Genomic DNA, 18,204 nt, shown 5'->3' with positions numbered 1-18,204 from the left:
TTCTCCGTCATTAGCACTGGGTGGTGAGAAGCTGCCCCAAGAGGCACAGCATTAAATGAAACAGCATAACCAATTTTTGGAATTCATCCCTCTGCAACAATATTAAAGCAAACACAAAAGGGGCATAAAAGTTTCCAAAAGCTGGAGGGAAGCTGGTACATGACCCAGCTTGGTCTGAGACTCCTCGAGCAGACTGTCAATGGGGAGCTCAATACTCAAAAGCCTTCCAAGTTATCCTTCTGTTCCTTCTCCTTTGGTCCAATATTCTCAAGCAGTAGGGATGCAGGAATGGAAAGAAAACCCGACTGTCATTCAAGTTGTATACATGAACTACGTATTACAGAGAATAAGGATCCCCAAATTATTACGGCCCCTCAAGTTTTGGTCTGTGTTCTCACTGGCCATATTAAGGTTACAGCAAAGAGATTTGCAAATCAATGGGATGGCCATCCTCTGTTCAGCAGCCCTCACTGGTCCTGGCCTGAAATATTCCCAATTTAATGCAACATCCTGCTCTGCTGCCAAAGCATCCCAGTACAACTCTGGATCAACTAGCTAGAATGGCAATAATGGACACGTATAGGTACACACATGCGTGTGCACACACACACTTGTCAACAAAGATCAGACTCGATAATGTTTTCCAGAAAAGGGAGATACTTGAAAGGCAGTACGTTACATAAAAAATCAGCTAGGAGATGTAACAAAACAGGTGGGGTTATTTAATTTCCTTTGCTTAACATTTCCCTTTTAGTTAATTATTTTTGTTCGCTTATTATAGATACAGCTAATTAGACTCCTAGAGCTTCAAAGACTTCCTCAGAGGAAGAGATTCGATCATTGCAAGAAGTTCTGCTGTTCGGAACTGTCAGTCTCTAGGCAATGGCAACACCTACTGCAAGTGAGCAAGTTTCTTCCTTTGGGGCTGTGACCTGATAAACATGCTAAAAACCTCAGAAAGAAAATCTTTTCAAAAGGCAATGAGCAGCCTTATGTGGGCTACCTAATGCTACCTGTTTATTCAAGATTGTGTGCAGTGAGGGCTTCTTTTATGGCTTTTGTTTGTTTGAGGATTTCAGCTTCATCAGACATAGTCACTGCCAGGAAAAGAGTCGAGTTTCTGACATGTCAGATCTCTTGTTGACTACATGCAAGGTCAAAAGAAATTTCAAGCCCCTTTGCTGATCCTGTGAACCAAGGATACCGCATTTTAGAAAATAAAGTTCTGATACGGTTTTCAACATCATACAATGTATTCGAAGAAAAAGGTAGAAAGCAAAATTTTGAATTATTTTAAGCAGCTTTTCCAATAACAGAATCTATTACAATTCAGCAGTTAGAAAACATTTAAACAAGTTTAGAATTAAAACAAAACCAGACTAGACTCTGCCCCTTAATGAAACTGCAAAAAATTCCCAGAGGTGAGCAATTTTTTTCCCCTGTATACCGTCACGGATACCCAGGTATCTCATTCCACTGTAGGAAAAAAATGAAATAACCTGGTAATAGGTAGCTAGAGATAAAACAAACCAAAAGAAAAACCTGCAGTTTTGCGAAGTTTTTCCAAATACATTTTACTTAAGGCACAACGTGTTCCAAACACAGACCCATTTGACAATATTACTACAGGCTTCCTAACGGCTTTTGAAATTCATAGAGTGACTCCTTGAATTGTTTTTAGCATGATTAGTGTAGATACCAACAGACTAATCTTCCTCTAGTTTTTTATGGTTTTCAGGAATTAACAGGATTTTTGTGAGACTCCTTCACTTACCTGAGACGACTACGTTATGCTTCCATGCCATCACACAACTGCTACTCTCTTAACGGCAGATCATTGTAAGTTCCCAAAGCAAAGCTGGAGTCTCACAGGCCCTCTGCCGATTCCAATGCACATTAACATCAAGAACTTACCAAAACAGGCTTCTTCAGATCTGCACTTCTTCCTACACTTACCCACAACAGTAGCATTATGCTTTCCCATATCTTTTATTTTGTATCCCAAAACATTCTCCGTTTAGCAAGCAGCCTTATATCACTCTTGCATCTTGTCCCTACAAACGGCATATTGCTCCACAAGGCTCACCTCAAATCAAACTTAGCACAAAGAATCTATGGAAGGGAGTTCACAAATACTGTAAATTGTTGGAAGCTTATGCCTGCCTGCACCATTCAGTTCTGCTTGCTAGCCTCCTCATTTGTTAGAGCTTCCTAAAGATCAATCTTTTTACCATCCTGTGAGAATACACTCCCCCTCCTCTTCATCCCTGGATGCCCATGTCAAAAACTACAAATGTACAAGAAGAATAAGACTTTGCAGACCTGCAAAGAGACTCAAGACTCCCTGCTCCACTAGATCTCATAAAATTATGTCGTAGGTTGAGGCAGATGATGTCTTGACTGTAGAAGAGGTGCTCAGGTACTTCCTCAAGGCTGTAGCAGGAAAGATCAACCATGCTAAGTCGCATAGACACAACCTGAAAAGAAGAAGGAAGAGCTACAGCGCTGTGCAACAATTTTTCTCTGGAAGTCTAATGGAAGGCCAAAGAACACAAGTAGAAAACAATCTGTCAGAACATGGAAGAACCCCCTTGTACCCACCAGGTAGAGTCCGTGCAGGACTATCGCTGCTGCAAGCTCTCTGACAAGGATGCATATCTGGATACCAACTAGGACACACAGAAAGCCCTGCTCAGTATGTGCAATGGGCGCTACCTAAAAGCTAGACCATAAGAAAGCCAACCTAATGGAGAAAACTAGGTGTTTGGCTGAGGAAACTCTGCCTGAGAAAGCATAATCCCCAAATGCCTTCCAAAGATGCGAGCAGCAGCAGGAAGCAGCTGACTTTCCAGTTCAGTCCTCTAAGGTTTACAGAACCTCTGCTTGGCCTAGCTACTTCTTCCAGCTTTCTTTTATTAGATTGTTCAGGGTGTAATATTGGAAACATAACCTGCTGTGATAAAAACGCTTGATAAATTATGGTTTTGCAACATTTCACAAAGTCTTTGCAAATATCAGATCTCCTTTCAGTAAGTATGCTTTGTTGCGAGGCCTTCAGTGCTTCATTACAGATTTTACGACCTGCTTTATCCTGAACTCATTTCATATTTCATAATATTGTATGGAGATACATGAGGTCAAAGTGTGGCTCAGCATTAAGCTATCGCCATCTAATTGTACCTTCACGCGGAATAACGACGCAGCGCTGAACAAGCTACACTTGCCTTGCTGACCTCTGTGTTCACTCAGACCTGTCGGTGTTGCCCCACACCAGGACCAGGCTACAGTTGAGGCAGATTCAATTACGGGAAGAGGTGCAATTTACAGGTTTCTATGGCTGCAAAGTCAGCCAGTCGCTGGGGTTTGCTCCAGTAACCTGTGATTAGCTACTCTGAACAGGCCCAGCGGGGGTGAAAAAAATGCAGAACTACTACTGAACAGTGTTGCACAGGCAGAGAGAGAAGAGAAGGCCAAAAGAAAACCTCCGTAGTCCTGAGCACGTGAGAAATGGAGAAAGCTGGAAACCATTCTGGGTACTTTCTCCAGCATCATAGCTTCATCTCTGCCTGCACACCCGGCCTGCACCAGAAAACCCTCCTTACCCGCGTGCCCACCACCTGAACCACTGCGGTCCCCAGGGCCTCACCGTGGACGCCTGTCGGTGCCACCGCTGGCACTCTGCCAGCGTTTCAAAGGAAACGTGGTATGTCTGAGCTTGTGCTCCAGCAGATGTAAAAGCAAGGGTGTACTGCCGACGCTTCATCTCTTCCACCTGCAAAGGGAGAATGGAAGACACAGCAGTCTGCCTCAAATCCTACAATTACAATGGAGCTGCAGTCTGGGGCGCGGTGTTACCGACCACCAGTAACATTACATTTTGCTGAAAGCACAGCTGTAAAGCTATTGGAGAGAAACACAGAAGTAAACCCCTCTTAACATCTTCCTGCTGAAGTAAATCAAAGAAGTAATAATTTCCAGAATGCCCATTCACAGCATTGGCTACTAACACGAAAGCAGAACTAGTGTCTCTGTTTTATTAGCCTTAAGACTACTACCTAAGCAGAGCACGTAGAAAGGGGTTGTACAACTCTCTGCACATGTTACTGCAGTAATTTGTTACAGAAGCCTAGATTAACCTCTTGTGGATAATACCCATCATTATAATCCCTTCTTCCTTTCTAAGCCACAGGAAGCTAAAAACAAAGTCTCACCTTCCCTCCAACGAGCGGCAAGATGTGCATCTTCCCCGTGTGGCTGTCTTTCACAGAGGACACAATGAGGCATGTCCCACAGAGAATTACCAAGCGCTCTGCCCACTTGTGCAGCTGGGTCTTCCCTTTGCGTACGTTATAGACTCCAGAGAGCAGGATGCGATCCAACTGTTCCACCTGACACGGCTTTTCTGAAGAAAAAGGGGACATCAGCATTTACTTTCCGTTTGTTTTTCATTCTCAGCTATGAGCACAAACAGCACCACAGCAGAACATGCAGAATCAGCTACAGGAAAGAACAAGTAAAGATGAGACAGGCTGCACTTTAAACCTCATGCAGAGGACAAGCAACATCCTCAGTCAGTGCAGTAATGTCTGACAAGCAACCACTGGCTGCCTTGCAGTACAATGTAATAATGGCTGCAGTGTAGTGTGTTTTTAATCTACAGGTAATTAAAGACCTTAGCAAACAAGAACATTTGCCAAACATTGTTCAGACTCAATAGAAAAGCAGTTTCAAACTGTTGATGAGTCAGCTGAAGTTACAGAAATTACTAAATAAGCAGCTTCTACTGGGCTTTAAAGGAAGGCCTAGAAAATCAGCTACAGAAGAAAGCTATTTCCCTGAAGAGGATCCAAGTGCAAGGACTCCAGCAGTGACTGTTACAGCTGTGCTGGGTGCACTGCTAACTATGACTCTAACCAGCAAAGCAGAATCCTGCTTCAGCCTTCTAATGCACACACACTCACTTTTAGGTCATCCTACCCCCTTGCCCCCGCCCCCCCCCCCAGATAACGACAGATCTCCCAGATCTTTTCAATATTCTGCCCACTGTTCATACTGTCTTACTGGCTAGGAAAATTTTCCAGTCACTTAACCGAACACTTTAAAGAACACCAATCCTCCAGTTTCCCTATCTTCTCCGAAACACCCATGACACCTATATCCTAGTGCTAAGGAGACACCCAGGGTCAATGTTCAAGGACTCTTCCAGCTATTTCACAACTCCTCAAGCTATGTGTAAGAATGGTCTTAACCTCTAGGGACAGGCAAGTTCCTGTCACTCTTCGCAGCTCCTGAGCTTGGGCCTGAATGTCACTGTGATCATGCTTAACTCCATGCTCCAGTTAGCACGGGCTTCCCCATGGAGAGCAAGGACACAGGTCATCAGCAGACAGAGCTAGCAGCTCTGACAGCACCTCACCAGTTACATGAGTCCAGCTATAGCAGTACAGGGAATCAAGACGATTCCCCACCAGGGAAAGTGCGTGACCCTCTCCCATTCACGCCTGTCACAGCTGACATAGATCAACAGTTTGATGGCCCTGGAGAGCTGCTTCCTTCTGATCTGTTGTTGAAGTATGTATAAACCCCGCCACATTTGGCCTCTGAGCTTGCCCCATCCAGCCTGGGTCAGCGGCCTCCATTCTGCAACTGACTTCCATTGTGAGGAAGCCCTCCCCCATCCTCCCAGCCTATCTAACACATCCTCTCCCCTCACAGAACTCTTGGGCTCCTACAAGCATCTCAACAGCCAGGCTTCAGGAAGCGTGCCTCCCTCTCACTGCTGTTTAATGTGAGATTGCTGTTAACGCACTTTTGTCCCATCACCCCATCTGGGCATAAGTAGTCCCCATGCACCAGGGAAAGAAACAAACCCAGAGCATCACACGAGAAAGGCAGACAGAAATGCGGGAAGAGAGCAGAGCAATCCAAGAGACATTCCCAAGGAGTGAAAGAAATACGCAGGCTGCCCTCAGCACTCCAGTGTGGCCAGAGGAGGGCATGGAAATGGTCAGCTGGCTGGAGCACCTCTCCTGTGAGGAAGGGCTGGGAGAGCTGGGGCTGTTCAGCCTGGAGAAGGGAAGGCTGTGGGGAGACCTTAGAGCAGCCTTTGAGTATATAAAGGAGGCTTGTAAGAAAGGTGCAGAGAGACTTTTTATCAAGGCCTGTAGTGACAGGACAAGGGGCAATAGTCATAAACTGAAAGAGGGCAGATTTGGACTGGATATAAGGAGGAAATGTTTTACTCTGTGGGTGGTGAGGCCCTGGCACGGGTTGCCCAGAGAAGCTGTGGCTGCCCCAGCCCTGTTCAAGGCCAGGTTGGACAGGGCTTTGAGCAACCTGGTCTAATGAAAGATGTCCCTGCCCAAGGCAGGGGGGTTGGACTAGACAACCTTCGAAGGTCCCTTCCAACCCAAACCCTTCTGTGATTCTATGATTCTAAGTATTGTTTCTCGGACTAGAAGGCACTACTTCATCCCTTGTGTTCTCAGCTGCAGGCTTTGCAAAATTATCACATAATCCTCCACAGCATTCCCTCCAATTCCTTCCCTTCCTTTAAGAACCACTTTGTCAGCATTTACTTTCACTTTCCTATAACAGGTCTCCTGAACACTCTTCAATCCTCATACTCCTTCCTTCACAGCCCTTGCTGAGCAGGACTGCCCTCTCATGCTGACTGAAACTACTCAGTTCTATTTTCTACTTACTTGCTCCCATGAAGTTGAGTCACTGTTCCTGAATCTTCAGCTTGTTCAGCTTGAAATACCCACACTGAATTGCTCGTTTTTCCCTCAAAAGTTCTCTACAGACCTATGCTTGATGCCTCTCCTCCTTCCAGCTGAAGTAACTTCTGACTCCCTGCTCCTTGCCCTATAAATCCAGACTGTACACGTCATACTTCTTTCCATCTCCATTATATTTCCACACTGTTTAGCCTGTTCTGCACACAGCTCCCAGACAGAACGGATTTGTCTCCGGTAAAAGGGGTGGAGAATTTGAATTCTTACGATCCCATTTTCTGACACTGAATAAACAAATGATGGTTAGCAGCTTAGTCAGGCTACCCAGTTCCACTATGCAAGAACAATCTTCCACCAAAACAAGTATTTAGAAGTAATGAAATAATTTCACTATCAGCTTTCCTCCCCCTTATTTCTTTTCTATTTCCTCTTCACTTCAGTGAATTCCTTTTCTGACTGCTAGCACCATATGCCAGCGGGCCTACGACTCTCATTCTGTTGCTCCTTAGGCACATGGTATCCTGCCCAAACTGACGCAACAGCCCACTCAGAAGTCTCGCTTCTGCAGTGAAACGCACTGGGTTTCCAGTGGCAGCCTGCATTATTACTAACCAGCTGGCATTTTTGCTCTCTATTTACAGGCCGCGGAGGTATTTGATCAAGACCTTCCTTGCCCATATCCACGCACCTTTTGGAAATAAAAACTGCAGACATATCTAGACTGAACTGCAATATGTTTCTGATCCCATGAGGAGCTCTAAGGCATTTGTCATAACATTGGAAACTAAAGAGAACAGAGCAATCTTGTGTCTTCCTGTGACGCTGTCTTTCCTCAAGCCACAGACAGAATCAAGAGAACTACAGAATTGTGGGTTTTTTCTATTAATCTTGAAAACTCATTATTTTAAGAAATGCTTACTGGTAATTCAGGTGTTTGATGTAGCCATCTATAAACCCAACAGGTCAATGACCTGGGCTTCAGCGGAGTTCCACCTCACAGTTAAAGCTACAGGAACAGCGACAGTGTGCACACACGATTTCTTACCACTGTAAAAGCGAATCATACAGCTGAGATCAGAGTTCGCTGCCTCCTCCTGCACTCTGACAGGATCATCAAAACCCAACCCAGCCAGGTAGTCATACACAATCTGAAGTGGTTTTTCTGTGGGCTCCAGCCTCCTGTCAAAGCACACAAGAAAGCAGTTTGAGAATGCAAAAAAAGATTAAACAAGTCTCACTGCAGCTAAGGCGTAAGGAATACTGACATACTGGTTGTTCCGCTCCTCTGAAAAGGCCTGGCAAGCACGCATCCTTGGGGTCTGTGCCTCCTGCTTGTCAAGCAGCACTTAGGAACCGTAGCACTTGAAAAATTACATTGCAGAAGGGAAACGGAGAGGAAAAGCAATAGGCATAAGCCATACAATCCATGGTGATCATTTCCATTCCATGATTTAAGGAGCACCATTAGGAAACCAGGACAAGAAACAAAACCAGAAATACTGCACAGAAAGCAGACACCAATTAATTGAAAAACCCCTACGTATAACAACTGAAAGATACAAAAGAACTCTACTTAAATTTCTCTTCCAAATGCTACTGGGAGCAAAGCATATGAGAATCCTCCTGTAGAATGACTTCTATAAACAAAGAAAAAAGAAATTCCCCATTTTTTTTGCTCTCATCAGTGCAAGATTCTCATGCTTTGGCAAATTAACTCAAACAGTACATTTGAAGAAAAGATGTTTTTAGAACATATCACAGAAAGGATTCAGTGGTTAACTTGAATGGCAGTAAGAGAAAGTTCCCCTGAAATATCAAGTTTAGTATATTCAGAACAGAAAAGATGCTTTCTGATCCTCTCATCTCACTTCTTCCAGAGACGCTGAATTGGTATTTTCAGCAATAAAAACAACAGAGTTCTTGCTAAATTAGAAGTTTTACTTTAGGGAATAAAAATCTTAGTGTAAAATATTAATAAGCACTGAAAATGTAAGATGAGAGTTAAAATAAATTTCTCCAGTGTTCCGCTCATTATCCATCATTAAAAATCCTCATTTTAAATCTAAAAGTGCCCAGCTTCAGGTGACAGTCACTGGACCTCAATTTGTCACCTACTCTTTACACAAGTGTTTATAAATCACAAGACTAACCATTTCAAACTCCCTTTTCAAGCTGAGGCTCAATGTGCTTTCAAAATTTTCTTGCAATAGGGTGGGTCTACTTTGACGCAAAATAATTCTTACCACTGATTTTTTTTTTAAGCTTACTGACATTCTGCAAGCGCTAGCACCACGACTGTTCGCTGCATCCACGCACTGACTACACAAAACCAGACAGAGACTTCTTGGTTCTGATCAACAGTATTTCTATTCCTGGATCAAACCTGCTCTCAACTATTTGGCACGTTCACTCATATTCCTTCCATCCACGAGTCGTCCTGAGTTGCAGTTTTTGCACGCTATAGCCTCCTTCCTCTCCTCTTTAGCATTCAGTACTCTTGACTTTTAGATAAATATATCCAGCAATATTGAAAAGCAGTGTTTTGCAGCGAATACTGTACACTGAGCCATCTAGAGTGAGCGGTTGCACTGATTTCTCAGTACTCGCCCTCCCTCCGTCTATGCCTTCCCGTTACCTGTTACCTCTCTTTCAGCCGCAGATCATGAACACAGCAACTGAACAGTGCAAGTCTACCTTTCTTCACGCAGACATACGTGAGCCCCTCATCCAAATAAAATGCTGACCCTGAATAACAGTTTACAATTTGATCAGCCAACGAGTGTTACTGGTTTGTGCACTGCTTTTCTACCACGACATCAGAACAGAGAATCGCAGGAGGGTTTGGGCTGGAAGGGACCTCTGAAGGCCATCCCGTCCAACCCCTCCGCGCTGAGCAGGGACAGCTTCCACTGGATCAGGCTGCTCAGAGCCCCGTCCAACCTCACACACTGCAACAAGCGACTAACGCCTTTGGTGACCACGCTCGAAATTTTGCTCGAAATTTCAAAGCATCAGATCAAGTTTGTTCAGTAAGACCTGTTTTCTACTAAACTTTGTTGACTTGCACACACCGTTTATACTGCGTGTCTTAACGTGAAATATTTTATTGTTGTAGGTACCAAACCTTCCCAGTTCTTCTCAACTTAAGAACAAAAATATTTCTGATTCTTTTTAATGATTATACTACAGTATTTCCGCTGTTACCGACAGCTTCACAAATGCCATCTCATAATTAAGGCAGGACCGATTTCAAAAAAACACGCACCGTTTGCAAGTATCTACTCATCCAGACTTCCTCTGCAGTCGACAGGACACACCTCAAGCAGTAAAATCACCTCAGGTATTTCAAGCACATACATTGCAACTCTTCCACTTCACACACAGGACCTCTGGATCCGAAACAGGACTACTCTCAAAGTTATGGTCCAAAACAACAAAGTTTCCAGCCTAAAAAGACAATGTAGTTGATAGACAGCTGACCCAGAAAACCAGTTCCTGCCGCTCAATGTTTGCTGAGCCTGACCAGGGCAACTTTGCTCGCCCCTGTTTTATTTTACGTGGGAATACATCAACTTGCTAGCCAGAAGGCTGTGTATGAAATAACGCCCCTCCTCTCACTGCAGAAATTGTCTCTTGGAGCTTCTACTGACTAATGAACCAATGTCAGGCCTAGCAGACTCCAGTCTCTAGTCAGCCCTAAATATAAGGAGAAAGTTATTGGCAAATTTCAACCCATAAATAGGCTTTAACAAAGGAGGAAAACTTGGATCTGTGTCTTCAAATCCACCGAAGGATCGGTCCCTGGTAGAGCTGGTTTGCTTGGAAATCTGTTCTTAATCCTTCCTTCAATAGACTAGCAGGATTTAAATTTTACTTTATGAAATATCAGCTGCCTTAACCAGTAGAAAACATTGTTTAATCATACCAACGTCTGTCATCAGTCATAATTTTTGGTTGATTTTTAGGTGTACTATAAGTATACCCCAAAACTCACACATGAGAATAATATTCATGTATCAATTTAAAGTTCCAGATGTAATCACGTGACTGTCAGCAATGCCTGTCATTGCTGCTGGTCTGTCAGGGGTTTTGGTGATGCTGGTTTTTTTAAACCAGTAAAGAAAAGGAAATAAAGTGCTAGCCAGTGTAGTTTAGTACAAAATCAGATAGAGGTCAGCAGGCAGAGCAATCCCCCCCCAGGCCTAACTACGCTCTTCTGGTATCCAAATCAGATGCTGACACACACATATGACAAAGACACAGTTTCTGACATGCTCCTCATTATCTGTCATGCCTTTTTTTGAGGAAAAAATTTGCAAAAGCTAAATTCACCTAAACTTTCCAAAACAAACTGAACAAATGCTCAGAATCCACAGCAGTTTAAAGTCCATAATGCCCAACTGCTGAGCTCAGATGATGACTGCTGTTCAACTTGACAGCAATTCCGTGCAGATCTTTCTATTCCCTGTTACACTGACTAGAAAGTTTCATCCCCATGGCAAGTACAGCATTAAATCATACAAAACAGTAATGCAAGTATTTACAACTTTAAATACACACTTCTGCCAAAGCCAGTCCATCCACTCGCATACATAAAACAGAAATCAGGTCTCTGCACTTTTTTAAAATATCTTTTTTATCACCAACTCAACAAGGTTGGAACAAGCCTCTGGAGAGACTGTCTAGTCCAAGCCCCCGCTCAAGCAGAGGCACCTACAGCCAGTTGTCCAGGATCTCATGCAGTTGGGTTTTCAGTATCTTGAAGGATGGAGACATCACAACCTCCCTGGGCAACCTGTGCCGGTGCTCCATCACCCTCGCAGTGAAAAGTGTTTCGTGATGTTCAGTGAGAACCTCCTGTGTTTCCATTTGTGCCCTTTGCCTCTTGTCCCGTTACTGGGCACCACTGAAAAAAGTCTGGCTCCATTGTCTTCCTCTTTTTCCACCAGGTATTTATACACATTGGTAAGTGTGAGCCCCGAGCCTTCTCCAGGCTGAACAGTCCCAGCTCTCTCAGCTGAAAGATGCTCCAATCCCTCAACCATCTTTCCTGGACCCGTTCCAGTGAGTCCCCGTCTCTCTTGTACTCTGACCACCGGACCCAGCACTCCAGAGGTGACCTCACCAGTGCCAGGCGAGGGGCAGGATCCCCTCCCTGGACCTGCTGGCAATATTTTGCCTTCTGCAGCCCAGGTTGCTGCTGACCTTCTTTATCGCAAGGGCACACTGCTGGCTCATGAGGAGCTTGTTGCTCACTGGGACGCCCAGGTCCTTCCCCCCCAAAGCTGCTTTCCAGCTAGTCAGCCCCCAGTGCCTACTAATGCCTGGGGTTGCTCCTCCCCAGGTGCAGGACTCAGCCTTTCACTCTGCTGAACTTCATGAGGTTCCTGTCTGCCTGTCCAGGTTTAGTTGTTCAGCTCTAACGGCATCAAATTCTAATCTCAAGACCACACGGAAGTTACCTGGTGCCGTTTCATGGGTCTTCGAAGCAGAATCCAAGATTGACTCAGAATCACAAAAAGTGTAACTTGCCTCTATAATTGGGATGACTTCACTCTTCATGATGCCATCCACTTCTTATCTTCAATGAGACAAGAAGTCTTCTGAAATATTTTGGAGAGCCTATAAGCAAGGACCAGATCCTGTGCTTTCCAAAATAAAATGGAAAACAGCTTCCAAACCAAACAAACCAAACCCCCCAAAAAGAAAAACAGCAGTCGAGAATGGAAATTCAAACAACGCTGATCACCTGCACCAACACCAATCACTGACACAGTTCATCTTCTCAAAACCCCTGGAAACAGATCCTAGTCCAGCTAAGATACAGCTCTTTGTACAATCATCATGAAAAGCTGATTTATGAAACGCTGTTTCTTTCCCTGCTTTCCGAGATGGACACAGGACAAGAGACTGGTTCGAAAGAGCATAATGCCCTCAATGCTTCTCCCTTTGCAGATTTCTTCAGTTCAAATGCAGGTGCTCAACCTTTTTTAGGACCTTCCGTCAAGATCTAGAAGCCTAGAGCCAAGCACTTCTACAAATACATAACTGAGGTTTATGTTATCACTTCATTTTTTTTGCTACAGAAACAAATAGCAGCGAACACGACACCAAACTTTCAAAAGAGCTTTCTGAGATAATCTTGGAAACGACAAACCTGTGTATCTGGCTGTCACGGTCTAACCTGGCAGCCAGCAGCTAAGCATCTCTAAATACCAGTTTATTTCAGTCCCAGCCGTAACCAGGACACCGTCTCCTATAACCGACAAGCTACTAGAAACTGGAATAAATTATAGATTGCACCAAACAATGCTGACTTCCAATACAGAAAACCCCCACGTATTCTATGCCCTTCAGTACAGAATCCAAGAAGAATGAGATATTTGAGTGGATCTCCAAATACCTTGCCCAAGTTTCCCTTGACTACCCCTAGATTCCCATCCTTCTGCTGCTAAAGCCTAACGCTTGCCAGAAAACAGCTTTTCCAGCATGTGACCCATGGCTCAGGAACCATAAGTGCTAGTGTCACTCATAAAAAGAACACTTCAAGTAGTTTGCATCTAGATTTCCTAAGGAAAAAACCAAACCACTCAAACATTACAATTCGGTTGCTGAATAGACTGAGGCTTTTGCAAATACGTACTGAACAATATTCTTCTTGCACACCAGAATTCAGGAAGAACCTTAATACGGTAAAGGAATAAAAGCTTTTCATGCGACACCAACTAAACCACAATTCTACAGGTTGCTCGGTACTCTCTGAGGTACGGCACTGCGGCTTACTCTCCTGAAAGAGCTGGACACTCTGTCCCACCATACCTGCCCCTTCTGGAGACGAGATCTGATTTTTTCATTATTTTTATTCTCACCTTTCACTTCAGCAAGAAATAGTCTCACAGGGTTTCAAAATGCTAATTTGAAAAACACGGAATTTTCTTTGTTGTCTGTGTATGCTTCTTGAAGATATCAAACATAATGCCCTGGGTCTTGATTCTTTTGTAAAAAAGCCACACACCAAAGGAACACTGGCACTAGCATCTATTCAAGCCTAATCCCCTAACAAATGCACCTCTCTTGCCACAGTACCATTCCTAGCCATTCAAAAGTTCATAGCACCATTCCAAACCAACCAGAAGAGCAGTCCACGCTACTGCACCAGCTGGCTGAGTTTGCCACCGGCTGGAAGACAAAAGCCTTGCCAATGTCCAGTCTTCTGAATTCCTCAGGTTGTCTGCCGCAAGTTGTCCCAAGTTCCCTACCTGGCAAAAGAGTTTGAGTTTACAGAAAAATCTACACCTGAGAGGCTGCACGAACGCAGGAGGCAGTGACCGACCACCCCGCAGATAAAGCGTGGCTTGGTGTTAGGCATTTCAAGCACGACGACCTGGTGGGCCGGGTGCTTGGCTCCAAGCCGGCGGACGAGCTACTCCCCTGGCACTAGCCATGAGCCGGGCCCATGACCCGGGAAACACCAGTGCGGAGTCTGGGTGTTCAGCTAACGACACACACGGGTCCAGCACAGGGCTCTGAAAATAAAGCAATGAACGAACCAGCTCGTTACCTGTGAACCGCATTCTAATGAGGAAAGGGAGCCATTCAGTGCCTTTGGAGACATTCTGGAGACCTGCCTGAGCAGATCGCTGGTTCAAGTTTTTTTCAAGAGCCATATGATTCACTAACAAAACCTAGGACAGGCCAGAAAAGGGAAAAACAAGACCAGTATCTGGAATGGCAGTTTCTATATGGAATTTCTTTGCCAACGTGATCAAGGCTGACAGGTTCCAGATGCAATAGTTAAAGCTTGAGGTAGAAAAATATGCTTTCTCTTTGAGAGACAGCAATGTAGTCCGAAACTCAAACTTGCACACGATCACATTAGAAATGTAAAAACCCATCCTGTAGCCAGTGCAGTACAGACTGAATGCCAGCACACATGGAGAACAGCCTGGCTGTCACAGCAGCTGCTACTTGACACAAAGAGCCCATTATTTCCACACCAGTATTACATATCAGGCACTGGACACTTCCACCAGCCAGGGTCGCAGCTCCGTTAAGTGAAGGTGCAAGGGTAAAGAGACAGAAAAGCCAACAAAAAGCAGCAACAGTTCCACAACTCTTGCAACCATAGCTCTTCTTCACAAGCTGCAGCCAAGTTCTCAAATCTTTGCAGTTTAAATTTTTGTTGTGAGGGGGGTCCAGACCAAAGAATGTATATGTGCTGGTTTTGTTTAATCCTCCCCTCTGCAGGAAGGTATAATTTCTGAATATGAAAGGATGGTAACTTAAGGAAAGATTCTAGCTAGGAGAACTCTAAAGATCCCTGAGGTGCACTGTGGAGAAGAGAAGGAAGTTCCAACAGAAACTGACTTCCCTGTGCACAGACTGCAAAAGGGAAGCGCAAAGTGCGGAATGATCAGAAGGACACCACTGAATTCTTAAAGTGAATGCACAGAAAAGGTTTCTGTTGTTCTTCCATTTACTGTCCAGCTTTCAGTACTCTGAATCAGGTGCCAAATCAATCTCTGCCATACTCAGCTTCTGAAAGAAAGTCACCTACTGATCTTAAAAGGGTGAAGAATTCAGAAGTTGTTTGGCAGACAAACGTACCTACCGTGAACTGCAATCAGATACTTAGAGTAATTTATATTCACGAACACATTATTAAAGTAATCAGCAAACTTTGTTCAAGGAAGGAATTATCTCAACAGCGCACAGGGATATCTCGAGCATTCCGTCATCTTCCTGTGGATACACAAGCAGGTACCACTCAGGCCTGCTTCCTGCCACTAACTCGGGCGTTACTGAAGCAATGCTGGTAACTCCCATTTCTCCACCGAGAACGCCCACGGTGGGAAATAATTCAGGGATCTCTTCTGTAGCAAAAACACATTCTGAGAATTACGAGGGACAGACACACCATAATCGAGAACTCTTCATGAAATTTCAAAACAAAGCTTGACAGAGTGCTAGATGCACCAAGAGGCAACAAGAGTGGGAAGTAAACATTTACAACTCGGTATTTGCTTCTGAAACACTGGCAGCAGGACTGACTTGCTAATCCAGTACAAAGCCTGCCACAAATCAGACAGGTACGGCTACCTAGCATATGAAGAGGGACAGACATTGAGAAGAATTCAAACACAAAAGCCACTTCAAAAGCTAAAAAAAGTCAAAACGCTCCTTTCTAAACACAACTACAAGCTTTATCTGTGGTAAAGGGTCTGCTCTTCTTTCTAAATGCTGGAAAATCTGCTCACTGTTCGGGTGCAAAACAAGCCAATTTTGTTATAAATTCTTCAAGCAATGAATGGAGATTTTCAGCTGCCTCGACAGCTACGTTGGAGTGTCCATCTATCCTTATACAGTATTTTTAACTGACCTATCCCTGGTTCCGATAACCCAGGCTGAGCAAGGCAAATGGGCCTCAATAACTCTTGTCAACAGCCAGTTCCAACCACACCCCACTCTGTGCATCCCTCCCCACTAGCACTCCCTCCCCCTACCCGATCAAACATATGCCATGTTTTTAAAATTTGACCACATGCCACTCACGACTTCTGCTTCACTATCAAAAGACCACCTACTAGTCCTGTTCAGCATGTGCTGCCGTCTCTACTGCTTAGCCTCCAAGTAAGGCGACCGCAGCAAATTTTCTTCCCCTGGGAATAGGAGTAGTAACTTTGTAAGTCAATCTTAAGTCCACCAGATTCAAGGCAAAGCCTAAATCCTAGCAAAGCTAATAGGAGCTAGTAACTTTGTAAGCAAATCTTAAGTCCAGAAGAATCCATCCAAAGCCTAAATCCTAGCGAAACTAATAGGAGCTTGTAAACCTAGAGGAGTTCCTAACACACCCACAGCATAAAGGTCACACACCCACAGTACCAAGTTCATGCACGCTGAACCCTGAGCCGTCTATTTTCAGCCTTAACTGACTGCAGGCACAGAACATATAATCTGATGCTTCAGCGTTCTTTACATAACCCTCACTACGCTATCTTTCTGCCTACCTTCAATTACCTGGCAACCCTTCTTAGCCAAAAAATTACCAGCGCATAAGTGTTACATGACATAACCACGAAAGCACCTCTCACGCTTTGCTGACTCAAGGTAACTGTTTACAGCCCCAGCTTTCTGGACGCACAGCGTAAGGCAGGAGCGCAGGAACAGCAGGCTCTGCCCGCAGAACGAGGACGTTCTTTCCTCCCTGGCAGGGTTCAAGGCCAGGTTGGATAGAGCTCTGAGCAACCTGGGCTGGTGCAAGATGTCCCTGCTCATGGCAGGGGGGCTGGAACCAGACGATCTTCAAGGTCCCTTCCAACCCAAACCATTCTATGATTCTGTGATTCTATTTCTGGCTGGGGCGCCAGTCAAACCCTCACAGCGAAACCCCCCCGGGCCCACACAAGGGATGGGCTCGATGGGCCGCAGCCGCCAGGGCCGAGCGCGGTCCCCCCCCAGGCAGGCGGCGCACGGAGCCCCTCCGGTCCTCACCTGACCAGGTCTCCGTGCAGCTGCAGGAACAGGTCCCTCCGCCCTTCCCCGCCGCCGATCTCCGCCGCCGGGCTGTCCACCGTGCAGAGCACCAGGCGCAGGTCCGAGGGAGCCGCGGAGTCTCCGCCGTGGACGCGCACGCAGCCTCGCCCCAGGTCCGCCCGCAGCCAGTCCCTCTCCCGTGAGCCGAACCGAGCCCCGCTCCGGCAGCTCCGGCTCCCGCCGCGCTTGGCGTTCCTCTGCAAGGCAGCGCGAGCCGGCGCCTCAGCGGGGCCGCCGTGCCCAGCACACACACACACACACACACACACACACACACCCCCCCCCCGGCCCGGCCCGGCCCGGCCCGCCAAGGTCGCGGCGGGCAGCGCCCCGGCAGCTCGCCCCCGCCCCGCCCAGCGGCCCCCGCGCGGCCCCGGCCCCCTCCTCACCTTCAGCACCCGGACACCGCCGCGGGGCCCGGCCCGGCCCCTCCCCGCGCCGCCCGCCGCCGCCTCGTCCTCCTCAGGCTCCGGCGTCTCCCTGGGCCCCGGCGCGGCCCCCGGGCCCGGCCCGGCCTCCCCCATCGCCGGCCGGACGCCGAGACCCCGCGCAGCGGCGGCGGCGGCCCCGCCCCGGCTCCGCACAGGCCCCGCCCCGGAAGCGCCAGGGCTTCCGCCGGCCCCGGGGGGGTCGCGGTCCTCCCGCAGGGCCGACGTTGGGGGGTACCGGGCCCGGAGCTCCCCGAACCGCGGGATTCCCGGTGTGAAGCCCCGCAGCCGCCGCTGGGGAAGCGCCCGGTGCGCCCGGCCGGCTGGGCGGGGGAGGAAGGCCCCGGCGTCGCCTTCGCTCGGGGCGGCCGAGGGACCGCCTGATGCTGTGAGCGTCAGGGCCGGGTCAGTGCCCGGCGCAGCGGCTCGTCGTGCCCGGACAGCACCAAGCGCGTTAAAAACGAACCAACAAAACCTTCCCCCCCCTTCCCGCCGTGCTTCCACGC

General features: G+C 46.6%; 1 protein-coding gene across 1 annotated transcript in view; it reads right to left on the bottom strand.

Annotated features, from left to right (window-relative positions):
- The window catches only part of PHLPP2 (PH domain and leucine rich repeat protein phosphatase 2), a 40,254-nt gene extending 22,460 nt beyond the window's left edge, over positions 1 to 17,794 (bottom strand). The window contains exons 1-6 of the mRNA XM_075434253.1: positions 17,660 to 17,794; positions 17,229 to 17,467; positions 7,783 to 7,916; positions 4,212 to 4,402; positions 3,647 to 3,772; positions 2,323 to 2,477 (exon numbers count right to left, since the gene is read on the bottom strand). Of these exons, the coding sequence (XP_075290368.1) occupies positions 2,323 to 2,477; positions 3,647 to 3,772; positions 4,212 to 4,402; positions 7,783 to 7,916; positions 17,229 to 17,467; positions 17,660 to 17,794 (980 nt within the window). The remainder of the gene's footprint in view (positions 1 to 2,322; positions 2,478 to 3,646; positions 3,773 to 4,211; positions 4,403 to 7,782; positions 7,917 to 17,228; positions 17,468 to 17,659) is intronic.
- Positions 17,795 to 18,204: the final 410 nt, after the last annotated feature.

Source organism: Opisthocomus hoazin, chromosome 12 (genome assembly GCF_030867145.1).
Source record: "Opisthocomus hoazin isolate bOpiHoa1 chromosome 12, bOpiHoa1.hap1, whole genome shotgun sequence".
NCBI lineage: Eukaryota > Metazoa > Chordata > Aves > Opisthocomiformes > Opisthocomidae > Opisthocomus > Opisthocomus hoazin.
The sequence above is the reverse complement of the archived record's forward strand: the minus strand, read 5'-3'. Positions and strand labels throughout refer to the sequence as shown.